The sequence below is a fragment of the Pipistrellus hanaki genome, assembly GCF_964339955.1.
Source record: "Pipistrellus hanaki genome assembly, chromosome: 8".
In the NCBI taxonomy this organism is placed as follows: domain Eukaryota; kingdom Metazoa; phylum Chordata; class Mammalia; order Chiroptera; family Vespertilionidae; genus Pipistrellus; species Pipistrellus hanaki.
This window is the reverse complement of record NC_140510.1, coordinates 68217039-68239114: the sequence shown is the minus strand read 5'-3', so window position 1 is coordinate 68239114 and position 22076 is coordinate 68217039. Positions and strand designations below refer to the sequence as shown.

Below are 22076 nucleotides of genomic sequence, written 5' to 3'. Positions count from 1 at the left end.
CTTTTATTTAGAGAAACTGGTTTTCACAGAGAAGGGAGAGGACAGAGAGTTAGAAACATTGATGAGAGAGAAACATCGATCAGCTGCCTCTTGCACGCCCCCTACTGGGGTTGTGCCTGTAACCAAGGTACATGCCCTTGACCAGAATCGAACTCAGGAACCTTCAGTCTGCAGGTCGAGGCTCTATCCACTAAGCCAAACTGGTTAGGGCTAGGAGACTATTTTAATGTTTGGTTTCATCAGGATTGTCTGAGAAAAGACACAGGCTAATTCCATCCTTTCTAAAAGGACTGTGAGCGGTGACTAGGAAGGGACAGGCCGGACATGGAGTGCCTGTAACCACATTCCGGGTGCATGGCTCTCGCCTACGACTGACATGAAGGCTGCAGGATGATCAAGGTCACGCACTATTTCTAACTACTTTGCTATCAAGGCCAGGACGGTTCATCATCCTAAGCATAAAACAAGAGTTTTCATGAACAAACCCATGTTCCTGCAATCAACTCAACCTATATAATAAAAGGCTAATATGCAAATCGACCGAAAGGCAGATTGACCCATTGCTATGATGTGCACTGACCACTAGGGGGCAGACGCTCAACACAGGAGCTTCCCCCTGGTGGTCAGTGCGCTCCCACAGGGGGAGCACCACTCAGCCAGAAGCCGGGCTCATGGCTGGCGAGGGCAGCAGCAGTGGCGGGAGCCTCTCCCACCTCCGTGGCAATGCTAAGGATGTCCTACTGACATCTTAGGCCCACTCCCCTAGGGATCCAGGACTGCGAGAGGGCACAGCCCGGGCTGAGGGACATGCCCAACAAGTGCACAAATTTCGTGCACTGGGCCTCTAGTTTATAATATGATATGGAAACAAAAATCTTAGATTCAGAAAGCTTACTAAAAAGTATCCTGTAATTTCTCAGACTTCAAGCCTTTCCCCGTATACATGCACATATGTGTGTCTCCTGAGAAATCCATGGCCGTGGCCGCCTGTGAAGCCACACATGCAGTCTCCCCCGACACATGCTCCGAACCAATGGGGGCTTACACCTGGCCAGCTCCCGGGGCCCTCCACCCGGCCCCTGAGCCTGTCCCTTTACCTTCGAATAGCATGCTTTTTTTAAAGAAAAATTTAGTAAGCACATTTTCCAGCTTTCTTCAGATGTCACTGACATATATAACGTCAAGTTTAAGGTGGACAACGTGTTGATTTGACACACATAGACTGCAGAACGATTACCAATACAGCCACAGCTGTTGGCTAATGTCACTATGGCCAAAACAATCACCATTTCCTTGTGTGGTGAGAACACCTAAGTCCTCCTCTCCTAGCAACTTGCAAGTACATAATGCAGTATTGTTAGTTCCAGTCCGCTCACTGTACTCTGCCTCCCCAGAGCCTAATCCTCTTATAACTCCCCCCCCCCAGCCCTTTACCCCCCCTGCCAGATTCTGGCAACCACCACAGCACCCTGTTTCTCTGAATGTGGCTTTCTTTACATTTCAGATAATCGTGCTCTTGTCCTGGAGCATCTGTCTCGGTCTGGCTTCTCTCACAGAGCATCCTGTCCTCGAGGTCTATCCCGGTTTGCTCTAAGTGGCAGGACTTCCTGCTTGGTCCTGGCTGAGTAACACTCACACACTGATCCCCACCCCACCTCCTTTACCCACAGAGGAAGCTGGTAGGTTACCCCCAGCTCCTGGCTACGGTCGCTAATGCTGCAACGAACACGGGAGGGCAGACCTCTCTCCGAGATCCCGGCTCCCCTTCCTCTGGCTACGAACCCAGAAGTGGAATGGCTGGATCCCACGGTGGCTGTATTTTTAATCTCTCAGGGAGGCTCCGCAGTGTTTTCCATAGCCACGGCACCCATTTACATCCCCAGCAGCAGCACACAAGGCTTCCCTTGTCTCCCCGTGCCCCATGGAAATGATCTCTGTGATAACCGCCACCGAACCGGATGGGAAGAAGTGGCTGGAGCTTTAGAAACGAAATGGCTATTTTGCTTCCGCAAAAACCCGCGCGGCTGCTCCGGGCCTCCTCCGCCCGGGGTCCACACCCGCAGGAGCCAGGCCTGCTGCGCTGCGGGAGCATCATGATACGGCGACGGGATACGCCCAGGGAATCGGGCTGAGTATCCGAACCTCCCGTGGTCCAGGCCATCGTTCAAGAACCACGTGCGACCCCGAGGGCGGGAGCAGAGCCTACGGACTCTGCAGTTCCCGGAGAAAAGCGCCCCAGGAAGGGAAGGCTCAGGCTCAGCCCTGACGGCAGGCAGACGGCTCGCAGGGAGGGGATTGTGTCTCCGGGAGATGGAGAAAGCCGTGCCCAACACTCACGTTTTCTATCAGGTCGCAGATGATGGCGTTGTTGAAGTAGTCGATGTGCGTCCATTCTATGTCCTGGAAAACAGACCGGAAAGTCAAAGGTCACATCATGATGCTGCAACCTCACCCGACAGGGGATGGCTCCTCCCCAGCGACTGTCCTTCACTTCCTGTCTCCATGCTCCCGGTAAAATCAGGGCTGCCCAGGCCATCTTCCAGGCCCCATGCTTGCTTGCTTTTCTTTCTTTCTTTCTTTTCTTTCTTTCAAGTATATTTTATTGATTGTTTACAGAGAAGAAGGGAGAGGGAGAGAAAGTTAGAAATATCGAGAGAGAAACATCGATCAGCTGCCTCCTGCACACCCCCCACTGGGGATGTGCCTGCAACCAAGGTACATGCCCTTGACAGGAATCGAACATGGGACCCTTGAGTCCGCAGGCCGACGCTCTATCCACTGAGCGAACTGGTAGGACAAGACCCCAGGCTTCCTAAGCCGAGGTCCACCCTGACATCCTCATGGAAATGAACACCCTGGACCTGCTCTGAGACGGCTGCCCGTTCTGCTCCCCCATCCCTGGCCCTTTCCCATGCTTCTCCCTGGCCCTGGGCCAGACACGGACTCCACAGGCCCTTGGATCAACATTACTGTGTGTGTTTACAGTGTTTACACGGAAAGAAGTCAGCACTTGATCCCAAGAACCTAAGGCCTCAATTTTTCTGTTCTTAATTTGTAATCCGTGGGGAACATTAAGTTCAGTGAATCCCACGTTGGACAGCAGTGAGCTATTTACTTCACGTGTGAAGACAGTTTGGTGCGGAGAGAAAATACCTTCAATCTCAGGAGGGACATGAGAGCCGACCCCCAGGCCCCGACAGAGGCCGATCTGAGGCTGCATGGAATGGTCTGTGTTTGCTTACATCCTGCCCGTCCGTGTAAACAGTTACTTTTCTTCTAAAGGGAAAGAATGGGTTCACCCAGCAAGGGGGGCAGCTTCCTACCCTTGCTCAGAAGTGTCCTCAGCAATCCATACAAACTGTTTAAAGCTACAGATCAAAGCCCTCGCGTTCTCTTTACGATGAAAAGACAGGAAGCGGATTAATCTGGCTTCTAGGATGTTTATGTTACCAAAATGTGTCAGGCCAGTACAAGAGTTTCTAAAGCATCGGGATCATGCTAAAAGGAAAACATTTATGACGTTGCTTTCAAGGAAATGGGTTGTTTTACTAAGTCAATGGGGATAAAAATCACATTAGAAAAGTCTATACTGAGAAATAAACATTTAAAAAGAGAATTCTGCATCCTTAATGACTTCAATTGACACTATAAAAATGAGGAATACCTACTATCATTACCCTTGTACTACAATAGTACTATAATATTAAGGCAAATAAATGCAAAGGAAATAAAAACACATAAAGTCATTCCCTTTCATTTCTTGAAATAACTATACTTAAAGATTGACTTTTAAAAATAAAAAGGAAAGGGTATGCCAAAACAGGTTTGGCTCACTGGATAGAGCATTGGCCTGGGGACTGAAAGGTCCCAGGTTTGATTCCAGTCAAGAGCACATCCCCAGTAGGGGGTGTGCAGGAGGCAGCTGATCGGTGTTTCTCTCTCATTGATGTTTCTACTCTTTATCCTTCTCCCTTCCTCTCTGTAAAAATTCAATAAAACCTACTTTTTAAAAAAAATAAATAAAAATAAAAGGGTAAAAACCAAGTATGTGCTTTACCATTAAGGATAAAAGGACTTTGTAAACATTCCTTCTTATTTTTAAACTAGTAGCCCTGTGCACAAATCTGTGGGCCAGTAGGTTGCTGCTGCCCTCCTGTAGCTCCCTGCCCGCTGCCCTGCCCTCTCCTGTAGCTCTCCGCCACCTGCTTGTAGTTCGCTGCCCCTCTCTGCTGCAGATCCGTGATCTGGTTGTTAGACCGTCAGTCGGTCGTTACGCCTCACAGCGTAATGGATAATTAGCGTATTCCTCTCTTATCATATAGGATGTCATTAAGTGAGACCGTCTCCATAGCACTAGTATAATAGCTGGGATTATAGCAAGCATTCAACAGAGGTGACCTATTTTCACTATACATTTTTAGGAAACCAGTGCTTTCCAAGATGGAACGACACCACTGTGTTTTTCCACAGATGGTTCTCAAATGCACTGTGTCACGTAAGTACCACACCGTCAGCCCCCAAGGTCGCTGGCGCTCCCCCTCTGCAGTCCCACTCTCTCCTGCCCCCTGCCCCTGGCGACCACTGGCCTGTCTTTATCACTTGGCCTCTGTAGCTTCGCCTTTTCTAGAACAACACACAAACAGAAGCGTCCAATTGACAGCCTCTGGCCTGGCTTCTTGCACTTAGCCTAGTGTGAGACTCGCTCCGGCAACCATGTGCCTCGATGGTTGGTTCCTCTCGGCGGGCTATGCAGTACGCCCTCGTGTGGATGTACCACAGCTGTTTGTCCACTCACGTCAGACTTCCCTGAACACAGTATCATGTCCCATCATTGCAGTAAAACCCTGGGGGACTGGAGTCGCTAAGCTGGTATTTATGGAGCACCTTCTGTGTGTCACACATTTTGCCAGGCACCAGCAGCACAGCAGGGGGGGGGGAAATCCCCATTGGCCCAGATGTCAGACAAAATTAATGTTCAAAAGACAGCAGGTAGCTGCACTTAGGGGACACTGATTGTAGGGTCAGGGCTGTACAGCCTCTGAATCCAGAATCTGTATCCTGCATGAACAGGGGACATTTAAAAACTATATGTCGCTGAAACCATTTGGGTCAGTGGATAGAACATTGGCCTGCAGACTGAAGGGTCCCAGGTTTGATTCCAGTCAAGGGCATGTACCTTGGTTGCGGGTACATCCCCAGTGGGGGGTGTGCAGGAGGCAGCTGATCAATGCTTCTCTCTCATCAATGTTGCTAACTCTCTATCCCTCTTTCTTCCTCTCTGTAAAAAAAAAGAAAAAAAAATCAATAAAATATATTTAAAAAACAAGCAAAAAAAATGGTATGTCCACATTACCTCCCGTATGTACTCCTCCTGCTCTTCTTTAAGGGTGAGCTCGATGAAGATCTGCTGCAGCTTCTCATTACAGTAATTGATGATGAACTGCTCAAAGCTGTTGTCCTGTACGGAAAACAAGGAACCATGCCATCAGCTCTCCCACAACCGTGACCTCTAACCTCTCACTCCGCGAGCAGCGTCACACCCGGCCTCAAACTGACCTGGGGCCCGGCACACAGTCCCCAGGACGGAGGCTCACACTCTGAGACACGTAAGAAACGTCCATGGGGCAAGCGAATGAATGGAGGACACACATGGAGGCAGTATGTGAAGGATCGTGATTTTCAGTGGAACATCCCACACACAGTGAAGAATATAAACAAACACATTTCCCCCTGAAGATTCAGAAGGAAAAAACAGAGCTCCATAACCTGTCACCCAAGTTTTTAACCTTCTATCTACTCTCACGTGTAACTTTGGAGCTCATGAAGGTCTCCCTGTGTGTATAGATGTGTGTACATATTTATTGATTGGTTTGTTGTTCATCTGTCTCATGAGAAGGTACACTTCTAACTATAGGTCCCTTGTTCACAATGTAGGCACAACAGCACCCCAACTAGCACTTAATAAGTACTCTATATGCACCTGATGAGCCAGTGAATGGACTCCATATGCACCTGATGAGCCAATGAATGGACTCCACATGCACCTGATGAGCCAGTGAATGGACTCCATATGCATCTGATGAGCCAATGAATGGACTCCATATGCATCTGATGAGCCAGTGAAAGGACTCCCTATGCATCTGATGAGCCAATGAATGGACTCCATATGCATCTGATGAGCCAATGAATAGACTCCATAAGCATCTGATGAGCCAATAAGTGAACGGCATGCCTACAGAAAAACAACTCACGGAATCAGCATGTCAAAACCGTCTCCTACTTAGAAATAATCTCTCCTCAGAGGCTCACAGAGCTACTACTCTTATGACTCTCAGCACTTTCTCCTTCCTAGTAGAGCTATCTCCTGTGAAATCAGGGCGGTGATCCATGCCTAAACCATCTCTGAACAGTCAATCCACTGGGAGGTATATCCTGGAGCTGGGGTCTTCAAACTACGGCCCGCGGGCCACATGGGGCCCGCAGAGGAGTCTGATCCTGCCCGCCAGGTTTTTTGGGCAGTGAGCGCAGCCGAGGTGTTACAGTAGGAATTAGTAGTTCATATAGTCCGGCCCTCCAGCTCTCTGAGGGACCGTGATCTGGCCCCACTTTAAAAAGTTTGAGGACCCCTGTCCTGGAGGCACAAAATGCTCGTCTATTGAATGGACACCCTTCATCGAAACCACATGGTCTAGGAAGAGGTAGTTCTGGTAATAAAACTGGTGGGTTTCAACTCTATCCCTCCTCTTTGCAGAGAGAGAGAGAGAGAGGGAGAGACAGACACACAGACGGTGGTATTGGGAGCAAAGGATGGTGGGACCCCACCAGGATCAGCCTGACTCTTCTCCCCCCGAGGGGGCGGGGGAGGGCAGGCACAGGAAAATGAGTGAGCTGAGAGGGTCAGCAAGCCACAGAACTGATCGCCCCTCCCTGTGGATCCATGGAACTTCCGGACTTTGAACCTCCCCTTAAACAATAAAAGCGAGGAAACCTGATCTTTTCAACTCAACTGTGGCCCCACCTGGGACGTAAGTATTGAAAGGACACGTGCAAAGCGCAGGCAGCTGGCCACATTTCCCCTGGAAGTCGGCTCACCACAGGGAGGACCCAGCTAATCAGAGGACTTTGGACTAGAAACCGTAGATCACACATGTATACGGTCACGGCTGATCCTTTCATGTTAAATGCAGTCAAGGATAAAGGGTGTTTTTTTTAAATCCCAAAGTTTATAAAGGTCACATCTTGATGCTCAATACTTTCAATAAACAGAGTCTTAGACACAAAGGCAGTCTCCAGTCCCCATCTTCGCATAAAGACTTAAAACCAGGTGCTGCAGTCCTCAGAGGTTAACCATTAGGTTAGAAGCTGCAGCCAATCGGGTAGAGATATATTACTATTACTGTTGTTATTACTGTTATAACCAGTATAACAACATTACATACGGGAGAAATTCTGATTTTCTTCGTTTGGTAAAATAGGCCCTCATAGAATGCTACTAGCACAAATGAAAACCTTAGAGATAAAAATCAGTATTTTAACGGTTTATATGAGCAGGTCTTTATGTTTGTTTTTATTTTTTTAGAAAACAAATTCATAGAATACATCCTCCCTAGTAATTGGGTAAGGCTGTGCCGTGGGGCTTTTTTTTTTTTTTTTTTTTTAATAAATGTTTTATTGATTTTTTACAGAGAGGAAGGGAGAGGGATAGAGAGTTAGAAACATCAATGAGAGAGAATCATCGATCAGCTGCCTCTTACACACCCCCTACTGGGGATGTGCCCGCAACCAAGGTACATGCTCTAGACCGGAATCGAACCTGGGACCTTTAGTCCGCAGGCTGACGCTCTATCCACTGAGCTAAACTGATTTCGGCAAGAGGCTGTGTATTTTTATACTAAATCTCCCAATGGCAGGTGCTGGGGGGATGGGAGCAGTATGCTCAGACCCAGGACGCAGCTGTGCACAGCCTGAAGGACACCCCAAGGCCAGGCCACGGGACACACACGAATGAGGGCCCAGAGCGCAGCCTCACGGCCACAGCACCGCGCGCAGAGCGGTCAGAGCGACACTGACTCTCCTCGGTCTCTGAACACCCTGCGAGGACTCTGTCAGTGCCCACATGGCTGCTGATGGCCTCGCTGCCGTGTGCATGGATGGGAAAGCACGTCACCCAGGCACGCACAGGCCCCATGGCACACGGGACACTCGCTGCATCCTGGTATGAAGGGACAGATACACACGTGCAGTCAGCGCTTCGTGTGCAACAAACGCCTGGGAGTAAACTCTTAGGGACAGTTAATGGCGGTGTGGATGGCAGGAGGGCCGTCCAGGCGTTACTTCTGTATTCCTGATGGCGTAACGCGTTAGATTCAGACACGTGGACCTACACGAATGTCTGAGCGGAGGCTCTGAGAGGCGAGACCTCTTCGGGGAGAAAAGGGTCTGACTGACGTAGTGACACGCCCCGTGACTCGCTCGCAGCCCTAAGGCTTCGGAGCCTAAAGCCTCCCATTCTGAATTACCAGGAAAAAAATAGCACGTGCGTGGCATCCACCCAGAGTCAGGGCGGGCAGCTGCAGGTCACCAAAAGGTGAGGAGTTCAGCGAGATCCAGGTCCTCCCTCCCCCAGCTCCGCAATCCCGCCCCCCATGCCACCCTCCTCTGTGGGACCCACTCCGTGCAGCCCACCCCTGTGCTATAGCCGGGTGTCTCCCCTTCAAGCACAAGCAAGGTGCTAGAGCGTTCTGGAGACTCTGAACAAAAGCTTGGCTCTCTGACCTATCCTGTCGCTGAAAGAGCAAAACAAAAACAGAAAGCATCGGGGCAGAGCGCAGCTAGCTCCTTCCATCCTAAGGCCTACCTCACAAGTACTTAGGGAAAAGCCGAGTCACTTTAGATGGTCAGCACTGCCGAGTTTAATTTCATTCTTCCAAGGGATGGCATTTATTATTTTAGAGAGAGATGCTCTAAATATTACCCACAGATCAAAGGCCATGTTTTCAGTTCTAAGAACATCCAGACTGAGCTGTGGAGAACTGGAGCGGTTGAATTATAACCTTCCTCCTGCACAAAACCGGGCTTATGTTCTCCTGGATGTATGGCTGGGCTTTCCTCCTCTGCGGGTTTTTTTTTGTTTTTGTTTTTTAATACATTTTATTGATTTTTTTTTTTTTTTTTTTTTTTTTTTTTTACAGAGAGGGAGGGGGATAGAGTTAGAAAGACTGATGAGAGAGAAACATCGATCAGCTGCCTCCTGCACACCCCTTACTGGGGATGTGCCTGCAACCAAGATACATGCTCTTGACAGGAATCGAACCTGGGACCCTTCAGTCCGCAAGCCGATGCTCTATTCACTGAGCCAAACCAGCCAGGGCTTCTCTGTGAGTTTGAATGCACTTCACCCAATGCCAGGCATCAGTGCTCCACGAATCCGCTTCCCAGGCTGCCGGGAGGTTCACGCGGCCTGCGTGGCTCCCCGCGCCCAGGAATGTGGCCCCCAGCCCGCGGGCCAGCACCCTACGCTGCCGGGCATCAGCTCCAGCTCCTGTTCAGAGAAGGACCGAATGCATGCCAGGTTTCTGCCAGCTCAGCTGAAGCCGTGTCCTTGGGAACAGTCAGGGAGGCCACCAGGCAGGATTCGGAAACAGAAACTTCGGGGCCTTTACTGTCCACTGAGTCAAGCGAGGCCCAGGGTGTTCTAACCACCAACCCTCACTCCTGCCGTCGGTGTTCATGGGACAAAGACGGCTCCTCTCAGAGCTCAGGTTATTTCCACGCATGCAGACAGCGTCACAGACACTCTCAGGTTCACCACTGAGGTGCTCTGCCCCCTCCTCCCGAGGCCACGGCCCCGTGACCTGGCTCCCGGGCGCTCGACCCCCCGGGCCTCTGACCTTCACGGATTCCCGTTTTTCAGAGCACCAGGACAGCGGAGCGGGGCGTTGGGATATGTATGTATTAGAAGGAGAAAGACGTGTGCTAATTCGGTACCAAAGGGCATGTGGGAGTGCCCAACCAAATTTTTATTCTGACTTCCCCAACTAAATCTATTTATAAAATAAGGAAGTTGTTAAAACCAAGATGTTTGGAGGATTGTCTGAGAAGATGTAGACGGGCAAACAGAGAGCACAATGAAGACAATAAAAAAAAATATATTTTTAAAACTTCATTACAAACTTCAGCAGAAATTATTTCAACCCTGAGGCAGAATTCGTCGTGTAAGAACACAGCCGGTGAGACCCACTAAACCTCTAACTCAGCACCCCCTCTTCCCCCGACCCCCGTGTGGGTCGCACAGAAACGAAGTGACTGGCGCTGCTGGCATGGCCAGAGCCCAGCTGTTCCTTCCTTTTTCGCAGCACCATCCTGCCTCTTTCCAAACAGCTTACAAATAAATGAACACCTCAGGAATAATGTCCACACACCTTGTTGGAAATTTCCCGCTAAGAATTCTGCATTTGCCATTTCAAAAGTCAGGTGCTAACACAGGAAGTTCTGTTACACACAGCAGTGTTTCCAAAATGCCACTCTTCGTACTCAAAACACATCCAAACACACACACATCCTGTTATATCTGCACAGAGGTCATTGGTTGATTTGAAGTTACATTAATTATATAAATATTGTCTATGGAAGAGTTAATTTCCAACTCTTTGAAATTAACAAAGATAATACAAAAAAAAAAAAAAAAAAAGAAGAAAAAAAGCGTACCTCAAAAATTTCAAAGCCGTAAATGTCCAAAACGCCCATGACCTTCTTCCTCACTTTGGTCTGTGCCTTCAAAAGTTTCAAAGTGATGGGTTAATTTAGGCATGAAAGTGACACTAAACGCACAGCAAGGTTAGCAAAGAGCTAACATGCTAATTAGACCAGACGGCAGAACGATCTTTCGGAAAGACCAGTGCTTGGGGCCCAGGGCTGCAAAGTAGCTGGGGTGGGTTTCGAGGGCCGAGCCCCTTGCACAAATTTCATGCATCGGGCCTCTAGTGTGTATATATGTGTGTATGTGTGTGTGTGTGTGTGTGTGTGTATATATATATATATATATATATATATATATATATACACACACACACACACACACACACACACACTAGAGGCCCGATGCACGAAGATTCGTGCAATAATGGGCCTTCCTTCCCCTGGCTGCTGGCACTGCCTTTGCTCTGGCATGGAGCTGCCTTTCTGCTTTCCCCTGCTGCCCAGAGGCCCAGAGTATCAAGGGGTAGTGCAGAACGCCTGTGTCATTGCCATGGTGATGACACAAGCATCCCGCCCTGCCCCCTGGCCACTCAGTGCCTGCATATGCAAATTAACCTGCCATCTTTGTTGGGTTAATTTGCATACTCACCCTTGATTGGCTGGTGGGCATCTCAAAGGTACGGCCAATTAGCATGTTACTCCTTTATTAGGTAGATTACAAGTCAACTGTGCCTCGTTACCAGCATAACTGTGACTTAGTGTTGTGTTTTTTTAAAAAAATATATTTTATTGATTTTACACAGAGAGGAATTGAGAGGGACAGAGTTAGAAACGTCAATGAGAGAGAAACATCGACCAGTTGCCTCTTGCACCCCCTACTGGGTATGTGTCCGCAACCAAGGAACGTGCCCTTGACCAGAATCGAACCTGGGACCTTTCAGTCCACAGGTCGACGCTCTATCCACTGAGCCAAAAACGGTTTCGGCCTTAGTGTTGTGTTTTAAATGTCTGAGATAAGAGGTTGGCATGGAATCTTTCAGAAATTTGAATAGCAGATGACGTTTAAGGAAGGCAGTAGTGATGCTTAATTATGAAAAAGGATTTCTCAGTCTCACAACAGGCAGGGCCTTTCAAAGTCGCCCAGGCCAATCCCCTCATTTGATGGAAGAATGGTAGTAACGAGAGGGGTCACATGACCTTTCGGGCAGGGTGTCCAACTAGTCAGCAGAGAGGCCAGGACGCTGAGAGTGAGTCTGCAAAGACTGTTTCATTCACTAGAGAGATTGCTCACCATATGGCACAGCAAAACAGAACCCGAGAGATTTCAACCCCACACGAGGGAAATCCTTCTCAAGGAACAATCCTGGTACACGGTAACCAATGATTTGATTATAAAGTTAAGGTATCTTTCCGCCTGAAGTTTATACTCCGAATGCCATTTACTGCAACCAATCTATTTGGTTCGGGAGGCTCCGTACCTTGATGCTTTCATTGATTCGATTCACCAGCCATGAGAACAACCTGCTGTAGAGGTTTTTAGCCAGAGCGTCCCGGGCATAATACGCCTAGAAGAAAGAAAAAGAAAAACTCAACATTCCCCCGACGACCACAGTGCTTATCTCCCATAAAATAAGATTAAAAAAATACACATTTACAGCTCTTTTATCCCAAACTTCTTCTCAAAGCCAGTTCTCATTACACTCTGGATGGCCAGTCAAGCCTCTGAGAACTGGTAAAGGAGTGGTAACCAATACCCTGATGATAAAATTCAAGCATCCCCTGATGTAAAACTATCGAACTATCGGACACCCCGAGTCCCCCCCGTCGGGGCGCTGGGCGCACCCACCTGCGCCACGTTCAGCGTGGTGGACACCTTCTCCTGCTTGGCCTCCACCGTGCGGAAGCTGAACGCCCGCTCCAGGACCGCCTGGTCGATGCCCGTCAGCTCGCAGATCTCCTTCAGCTCTGTGGGGCGGGAGGATGGTGACTGGGCGTGCCCTCAGAGCCACGCTCCCGGCTCAGGAGTCCCTCTGCGGCACGTTCACCCCACACCGCACAGGACACCCCGGGCGCAGCTGTGAGCACGCTTCTGGCAGCTTCACTAGAAAGCCGTTTGGAGCCGATCGAAAGCGAGGCTTCTTTATCTGGATTAAACATGGTGGGCAGACACTCAGGACGCGTTGGCCAGACAAAACGGGTTCTGCCTGGACTTACCGTTCTTATCCTTGATTTTGCTTTCGTCTAAGCCGTTCACTCTCGACTCGGGCTTGAACTCGATGTTCCCCAGTTTCAGCACCGCGGCCACCACCTCCAGGACGGCCTCGGCCTCGTGGTCCATGAAGCCCACGATCTGCATGGCATTCTGGGGGACAAACACCCGTGTTCTTTCTGTAGTCCTTTTACTTATTTATTTTTTTAAATGAATCACATAACACGTTTGTTTCTGAAGTAACAAAAACAACAACCACCAAAAAGACAAAGTGTCCCGGAATACAGCATCCAGTGGGGCTTTCTCTTGGGCAAGGGTTCAAGCTGAGGGTCTGGGAGCCCCCAGGGCCCCTCAGGGGCGGTGACAAAGGTGGGGGGCAGGGGGACAGGAAGGCAGAGGAGGCTGGGAGCTGAGTCTTGGGTTCCCACCCTGTTTCTGTGTGTGTATACATCCATCTTCTATACTGGAACTCTACTGCTGGAAAGAAAACCTTCCATAACCTCCTCGTTCACGTTACACATGAGAACAAGTGTGGTTGCAAAGATGAAGTTTGCAAACCGACCCAAGGCACTGTGGGTAACAAGGCACATCCGTTCAGTCATAAATTTGCACTGAGTGCCAACGATTTGCCAGGCAGAGTCCTTGGAGGGCTGGTCTAGAACCCACGTCTCACGACTGTGTCCAGGACTCCGGAGGCCTTGCCTTCGACGGCGTCCACAGCTTTAATAGGGACGCCCGTGGAGACACGTGTTCTTTCCGAGAAGAGCCCGGCTTGTCGGGTTATGCCGAGGCCACCCAGCATTTCTAACATACATAGCGGTAGAGAGAGCAGGGAGAGAACCACAAGGCGTCCCGCTCACCCTCAGAGATGAGCTGGTGACAATCCAGTTTCCTCCAGGATACGGCCCACCCCTCACCCCCACTCCCCACCCCCCACCACCGCTGTCTCGGGTTGAAGTAAACATCCGTTACCACAGCACGTCCCGAAAGCAGTGATTGTCAAAGTGCCACGGGAACACAGAACAGCCTATCAATTAAAAGACTTTCTCTAAAGGCGAATATTCCTGATTTTGTCACAATTGCTCAGAAGTTACTTAAAAACACAACCTTCTGTCTCAAAAACAGTTTTGGCTTCCTATGGTCCTAGACCACATGTGTCAAACACAAGGCCCGCGGGCCAAATCCAGCCCGCCAGGCCTTGCAATGTGGCCCGCACCGCGCTGTCATCACTGCACTCCGCTGTCAGTTTATGACATTGTCAGTTTATGACTGTTCAGTAAACCATTCGGCCCGCGATTTAGGCTGGATTTTAGATTTTGGCCCCTTCGCTGATTGAGTTCGACACCCCTATCCTAGACCATGTTAAACTTCCCCACCTGAAAACGCACTATTGGCCTCTGGTTATGAAAACAGTTCAGAATTTCAGTGCAACCTCAAAAGAGTCAAACTCCAAACTCATACAGTCAGAGGCTCCTGCTGACGAACAGGAAAATCGTTGGCTCCCTCCCATACGGCATGGCCTTCGCCTTGCACTTCCGCGCTAGCGAAGAGACCACAGCCAACGCAAACACAACCGGGGCTTGCGGAATCCTGAGCCTTTCTGGAGCACGAGGGGACACAATTTGTTACCAATTCCGACTGAGCGACAAAGCGCGGTCGCTGTCACTTTAAAGAGCAATGAGAAGGGTAAGCTTACCCTCACGGTTCTGAAATTGGCCGCATCGTCCACTCCGTTCACTCTGGCCGAGTCCAGACTCAAGTAGTTGTATCGGCTGAAATCCCGCTCGAGTTTAAGTTTCTCTGTTGAAACACACACACAAATCGATCAGCCACCTCAACAGCCCGAACCATCTTTTAACAGGAAAACCAGGAATCGCTGTTTTCTGAAATCACCTTTCTCAGGGTTGTTCCCAGTTCTCCCACATTTATTCTTCACGGGCCAGGCCCCTTCCATAGGTTTATCATATAAAATGTCTTCAGTGTCCTATTTCGTGTTAACAGGATACCTGCCTAGCCATCCCTGCACCAGGGCATGCTGAATAGAGGGCAGGGATAAGGGTCCCCCTACCCCATGTGTCGGGGTGCTTTTGAACTACTACATTGGGGTATGTTCCAAAAAGCGGCGTGCTGGGTGGGAGGCTGACCACTTCATGGCTTGTTTGGGGTCCCCCAGGAAGAAGTCCTCCCTCTGGGGTGACACCCACAAGCTCTGAGCAGACCAGGCTCCCCCCTTCCTAGTAACCCCCCACGCATGCGCGTGCAGTGGGCACTCCAGAGCCGCTTCCATGGCCTTTGCCGACTGTTCCTGAGGATGAATCTCCCCACGTGGCGCTGACTCGCCGGAGCTCCTCCGGTCTCAACCATTTGTGCAGAACTTTTCCTTCCTGGGCTATTGCGCTTGGGTGCTGCACCGATGCACTTAACGCATTATCTCAAATATCCAGAGGGGAGGTTTTCAAGCTCTAGTTGCAAACGCCTTCCCACTTTATTTCTCAGTCTTCACGGAACCATGCTTCCATCCAGGTGTGCATCCACAGCTCCCTGCTCCGTCCCCTCTCCCCATATGGAATAAAGCTATTATTCCATCTCACTGTTTTTACGCTATCATTAGCCCCTCCCCCAATGTGTAGCTCTTTTAGGAGGCCCTCTTGAGACAGGAGAGGCACAGGGACATATATCAAACCAACACTGGCATGGAAGCAAAGCAAACACACTGTGTTCTTCAACCAGGGTCATGGAAAATGTGTGAGGAGGAGAGGAGAGCAGGTGAGACACTTTTAAAAGGATGCTCTGGGGGAAGGAAGGGGAGGGAGGACAGGAGGGAAGAGATCAACCAAAGAACTTGTATGAGCCTAAGCATAACCCGTGGACACAGACAAGAGGGCGGTGAGGGCCTGGGGTGGGGGCGGGGCTGGCCTGAGAGAGGTCAGTGGGGGGGAAATGGGGCATCTTGTAATGCTTTCAACACTAAAGATGTTTTTTTTAAAGGTGAATTTAGGAAATAGTTCAAGAAGAAAGAAATGAAGAGAATGCTCTAGAAAACACTGTGACATGGCCTGCCCGGGCCGTGATGAGAGAGAGCACCATCCATTCACTGGCACGAAGACTGGAGCAGGCACTCACCCAGGAGCTCCTCGGAGGCGCCGGAGAGCAGCTGGTAGAAGACGTGGAAGTTCCTCTCGCCCCGCGGCTGCTTGACCACGCGCGACTTCTCCAGAAGGTCTACGGGGAAGAAGGACCAACCCAGGGCAGGTCAGCTTGGCTCTCACACCCACCACGGTTCTCCTCTCCCTTCCCCCGTCTTCTCCCGTTTCCGATTGATAGAAAAGTACCGGAAGGCACATGTTCCAGGCACATGTTCGAGGCCATGTTCTATGACTGTACGAAGTCAAAACTACTTTTGAGACAGGAGGTTGTGTTTCTGAAACATCAGAAACCCTCTGGTTCCAGGGAGGAACGCAGCCCTAAGGGAAGCCCCGGTGAAACGCACTGCGTCCCTCAGACAGCAGCCTCACGCCCAGCGAGGTCCACAGCACACGCAGCCACCGGCCCGGAGACAACACGCTGACACGGACCGCCCCTTCACATGGCGTGACATCTGCGTCTCCCGCACGGAGCCTCACACGTCCAACCAGGCAAGGAAGGGCGGCTTTACCCACCCACAAAGCAATTACGGTAATAAATCATTTAAAGAGTCTGAGGTCTGACGGTGTTTTTGTAGACTTTTCTCACGGAGTCCCCCACCCGTTTATGAGGAATTACTTAACAGGTGGAAACTGATGGGCCGAGAGAGGAAGTGCGACTGGAAGTCAGGCCGCCGGACCCATGTGCAGGCCCCGCAGCGCAGCCACACGCCCGCCCCTGGCCCGCCCCCGGGAACAGTGAGCCACGTCCTTGACAGCGGGACACCTTGGAGAATAAAGGTGGCTCTCACTCAGTGCTACCCGGTGGTATTTGACAGCATGCTGTCATGATTCCAGGTCATTTTCATCCCGTAAACTTGCAAGTTTTCAAACTTTCTCCAAGGGAGGGAAGGATAGAGGGAAGGAAGGAAAGGAAGGAGGAAGAGAGGGAGGGAGGGAGAAAGGGAAGGAGGAAGGAAGGGAAATGGCACTGAGCTCCCTAATTCGCGTCATGGGATCCACACCAGCATCGGCCCAGGTCACGTTCAGTGCACACGTGTGGCATGCCAAGCCCCAGGGGTCAAACACAGGAGGTCACTGTCAGCAGGAGGAGACGGGTTTCAAGGAAATCTAAAAGTGGGCCAAGAAGCAGAGAACAAAAGCACATAAACACAACGCTACGGGCAACAGGGCGGGGCGGCGCTCTTAAACGCTCATCCCTGTCCTTCGGCCTGGATGGCGGCCAAGGCCTCACCCAGCGCGGGCTTCCTACTGAGCCGAAAGAGAGAAAACCGATGGAAGGCACCAGGGAGACAAGATTTCATCTTTCATCGAGAAAGACTATGCAGTGTCCATCGTCTCTAGGGACTGGCCATTTCCATCAACCAGCAGGTCAACGCTGAGGTGCAGAACAGAAGACAGAATCGGGGGGAGGCTGAAAGGCAGCCTGACATCATTCGCCCCATGGCTAAGAGCACCAGCACCGTTCCAGACCAGTGGTGGGCAAACTCATTAGTCAACAGAGTGGCAAACAGTTTACCGACCCCTGTTCCAGACGGAAGAACCCACAGCTCTTCGTTGAGAAGCTAATCCTTACAGAAATCCCTCAAGCCTGGAAGAAAGTAGCTCAATTACATTATAAAATATATAAACAAACGCTACAGGCCTAGCCAGTCTGACTCAGTGGATAGAGCGTTGGCCTGCGGACTGAAGGAACCCAAGTTCGATCCCAGTCAAGGGCACATGGCTGGGTTGCGGGCTTGATCCCCAATGGAGGGAGTGCAGGAGGCAGCCGATCAATGATTCTCTCGTCATTGATGTTTCTTTCTCTCTCTCCCTCTCCCTTCCTCTCTGAAATCAAGAAAAAAATATATTTAAAAAAAATAAAAACGCTACAGCTTACCTCACCCATTCATGCGCACACTGCTTCAGTCATCAGCCCACACACCCACCGCTCCCCCCGTGTGCCGGGCACCATCTGGGAATGAGTGGGCACTGACTACAAACACACAGACCTTCTCCTGTTGGCGCCCAGCATCCCCTGCTCACCTCACCCCCGCCACCCACAACCAGAGCAGCAGCTCTGCCCACGGAGGGAAGCCAGGCCCTGAGAGAGAGCACGAGCACGGGGTGGGGGTGAGGGGCAGGGGGCAGGTGTCCTTCACCGCCGAAGCCTACCCCAAGCCTCCCCCTGGGGTAAGGACCGTGCCAAGTCCCCCACGCATGAGCCTACCCGACAGTGACACCTTATCGATAAGGACAGATAATGACCTGGCGCCACGCATCAACCCCATGCCAACGGGCCAACCACGGTGCTTCCTCAAGACACCAACACTTCCCACACTGGGGAGAGGGCCACATGGTGCACCGCGACACGGCGGCCGGGCTGCTCCGGACAACGGCGCGCAGTCAGGCCGCGGCTTCCCGCTCCGGCCGGTGGCCGCCCGGTCAGAGAGGAGCGTTCCCAGCTGAAGTGCCCACTCATTCCCAGACGGTGCCCGGCTCATGGGTGGGCAATGAGTGAGTGGGCTGATGACTGAAGGAGTTTGCACATGAATGGGTGAGGTAAGCTGTAGCGTTTTTATTTTTTAAAAATGTATTTTTTCTTGATTTCAAAGTGGAAAGGAATGCTGGTCGGTGCACTTCTGGACCCGCGCAGCTCGCCCGAGAGATCGGTGATTGCGATCACATTCAAGAAGGAAGCGGGGGCCAGGGGCCGGGGAAGGGGACGCGCCCTGCCCTTCCTCCCGCAGGTGCTTCTCCTGGTTATCTCACTCCCCGGGGCCCCACTTCACAGATGAGAAAAGCAGGCCCCGTGCCACGGTTACCAAGCCACAGAGCCAGGCTTCAGTGCGGTGGTGGCGAAGGCTTTCTGCTCAGCCTGCTCTTTATAATTTCCCAGCGGAAAGGATGCAGACCCCAGAAACACATGGACATGTGTGCTTCACAGGAGGCAGCCGATCCGTGATGCTCTCTCCTCAAGGAGGCTTCTCTCTCTCCCCCTCTCCCTTCCTCTCTGAAATCAACAAAAGCATTTTCTTAAAGAAATATTATCTCCCACCAACCAAACATCTGGACGTGCTCCCGTATTTTATCTCAAATGACCAGATGTTTGCCAGTGTCTGTCTTACACCCGTCTCCTCATGCCAGTCCCTCCGCGATGCTCTCGGCTTCAGGTGAGACCGTGGCACAGCCCGCCTCCTCCGGGAAGAGAACCCGCGACTGCCTTTCTTTTCTACTCGCTGGGCCCACGGCCTGTGCCCTTCCCGGGGTCACGGTCCCAGCCGCCAACCTGCTCTCACTCAGCGGCGGCCGGACAAGGAGGCAAAATAGGCTTTCCCGCAACCTGGCGGGTCTTGTCTTCTTTTCAAGTTTGATGCTGGCTTTGGGCAGTTTGGAGAGAACAGGAGGGGTTTGCCCAGCGCCTCACCCCGGTCCCCGAGGCCGCAGCTCCCCGTGACCCCCTCTGAGTCAGCCCGTCTACGCAGAGCGAAGTCTCCTGCTCTCACCACTAATGGACCCCTTTCCTCTCCCCAGCAAAGGATCCTCCAAAATACCAGGGTGTTCCCATTACCACAAACTTCAAGGCAACTTCCTTGTGGGAACGAACAGTAACCAGCACCACATGAAACCCATTCGCGAGGACACAGTAATCCTCCCTGGAAAAGAACTGAGGGTTTCGTGTTTATTCTCCATGGATACCCAACAACGGGAGGGCGGGCAGGCATGTCTGTGTGGAGCTCACACTTCAAGACGTAAGACCCACGTTACTGTCTAATCCTTGTAAGAAAGAAGGTAAGAAAGTAATCCTTACACGTTTTCCCAGCGCCCTCAAAAGGAATATTGAATCAATCATTTCAGAATCACAACACATTGGTGTTAGGTTCCATAAGGAAAACAACAGCAAGCGTATCCTCATTTTAAAAAACGTGTATTGCCCTAACCGGTTTGGCTCACTGGATAGAGCGTCGGCCTGTGGACTGAAGGGTCCTAGGTTTAATTCTGGTCAAGGGCATGTACCTTGGTTGTGGGCACATCCCCAGTAGGAGGTGTGCAGGAGACAGCTGATCGGTGTTTCTCTCTCATCGATGTTTCTAACTCTCTATCCCTCTTCCCTTCCTCTCTGCAAAAATCAATAAAATATTTTTAAAAAAAACAACAAACACTACCTACCCACTGGCGTTCCTCTAGCCTCGAGTAGGGCTGGGTTTGTTAAATAGAATAACCGTCGGAGAATCTTCTTTATTACTGGACTGGCTTAGGGTCAAAAGTAATAAAATACAGTTGGACTAATACACATTTCTTTAGCAGACTCCTAAAAAGTTTTTCAAAGGAAAAGATTATGCCGCCTTTAAAAAATACTTAAAATTATAGAAGACAACTTGAAACCTATAGGTTAAAAGTCTAAGCAGTATACAAAGATGTAGTCTTACACCCATCTCTTAAAGACGCATGTATCAACAATATTCCATTTTAAACACATGCTTTACTATTCTAAACTTCTTTAAAGGAATTCAAATAAAATACTCACAGTTACTGATCACTCCTCCCAGGGGGTCACCTTTAAAGTCGAACTCGATATCCATGTATTTGCCCTGCCAAAGAAAGACTTGGTCAGTTTTCAAGATCGCCTCAGAATACTCAGCCAGCGCAGCACCCTCTTAGAGAACAGCAGCGGCGTAAGCCCTTTCTACGTTTGTTTAAATGTAATTAAGAAAGACACCGTTTATGTAACCATGACGCACAACAATATGCCTCCAGGAATAATTCACATTAAATACCCCATTCGCTCCAAACTACCATATCCCATGGCTGATCCAAGAGCAGATCATCTCGGCCATCATGTAAGTTTCCCAATTTCAGGTATGTTTCAAATTATGGAGGGGGTGTGTCTTCCATTCAACAATAAAACTGCGGGAAATACGTATTCCTGGCATATGCATTCGTGTGGAAGATAAATCAGTTCATTTTTATAGGCAAAAATATGCGTAAGCCATGGCTAGAAACTCCACACACACACGGGGCCCGGGGGGAACACTTAAAAGTATTGTTTCTATATCTACTCAAATCAAATACAGGACCACGTGGGTGACCGGCTTTGATCTAGATGACACAGCCTCCTTATACAACCAGATCCGTGTTATACTTTATAGACGGCGTGTTAAACACGGGGAAGCACACGTGGCGCTTCACAGGGTCATTTTCCCAGAACTGCTCTGTCACTGCCTGGTTAAAGAGTAACCAGGAATAGAGAATGGCCCGACAGCTGCTTTTTGTTTGGAAAAGGGTGTGGTGGTCGAAGAAAGAGGCTTTGGTGTTCTACCTTCCTAAGAGCCAGAGAGATGGTTGGTAAACCACTCTCCCAAAGAACGACTGACACTCCTCTCTATTTGCGAAATCGAGGGGAGGGCGAGGATGAAGGATTGCCCAGCACCCAGTCCATAGAGCCACTGGTGACTCTTTCTTAGCTCGCACACTCCTGCCTTCTCCTTCCCGTTATCCTGGGTCTTATGCCCTTTTAAAGCCTTCACAGCCCTAGCCAGTTTGGCTCAGTGGACAGAGCATCAGCCTGCGGACAGAAAGGCCCCGGGCTGCGAGCTCAATCCTCAGCAGGGGGCGTGCCGGAGGCAGCCGATCAATGATCTCTCTCATCATTGATGTTTCTACTATCTCTCCCTCTCCCTTCCTCTCTGAAATCAATAAAAAACATTAAAAAAAAAAGAAAAAAGAAAAAAAAAGGCCTGGCTGAATAGTCATGAAGTAAAGGCCTATAAAGGTCTATGAAAGTAGTCAGCAGGGAAACCAAGGCCCAGCTCCTGCCCTCAGACCTCTTGGCCTCGGGGGCTGGAGAGAGAGACACAGGACTGTACAGGGCATGGGGTGCCTCCTGCCTGCCGTGGGCCCTGGTCCCCTGCAGAGAAGAGGGGCCGCGGAGAAGCAGGAAGTCTGCCTCAGCGTCAGAGGCCAGGCAGGCAAGGAGGGGGAGGAGGAAGGAGCAGGCGTCAGAGCTGGCCTCCTAAAGCCGTGGTCGGCAAACTGTGGCTCTC

At 50.5% G+C, this 22076-nt stretch overlaps 1 protein-coding gene across 8 annotated transcripts in view; it reads right to left on the bottom strand.

The window, feature by feature from the left end:
* Nucleotides 1-22076, bottom strand: part of MYO1B (myosin IB) — a 129317-nt gene that overhangs the window by 34342 nt on the left and 72899 nt on the right. For all 8 annotated transcript variants that reach the window (XM_084892117.1, XM_084892120.1, XM_084892122.1 and 5 more), the window contains exons 7-15: nt 20561-20624; nt 16031-16129; nt 14604-14707; nt 12913-13060; nt 12545-12663; nt 12177-12263; nt 10708-10773; nt 5354-5458; nt 2338-2400 (exon numbers count right to left, since the gene is read on the bottom strand). In XM_084892117.1, coding sequence (XP_084748243.1) covers nt 2338-2400; nt 5354-5458; nt 10708-10773; nt 12177-12263; nt 12545-12663; nt 12913-13060; nt 14604-14707; nt 16031-16129; nt 20561-20624 — 855 coding nt within the window. The remainder of the gene's footprint in view (nt 1-2337; nt 2401-5353; nt 5459-10707; nt 10774-12176; nt 12264-12544; nt 12664-12912; nt 13061-14603; nt 14708-16030; nt 16130-20560; nt 20625-22076) is intronic.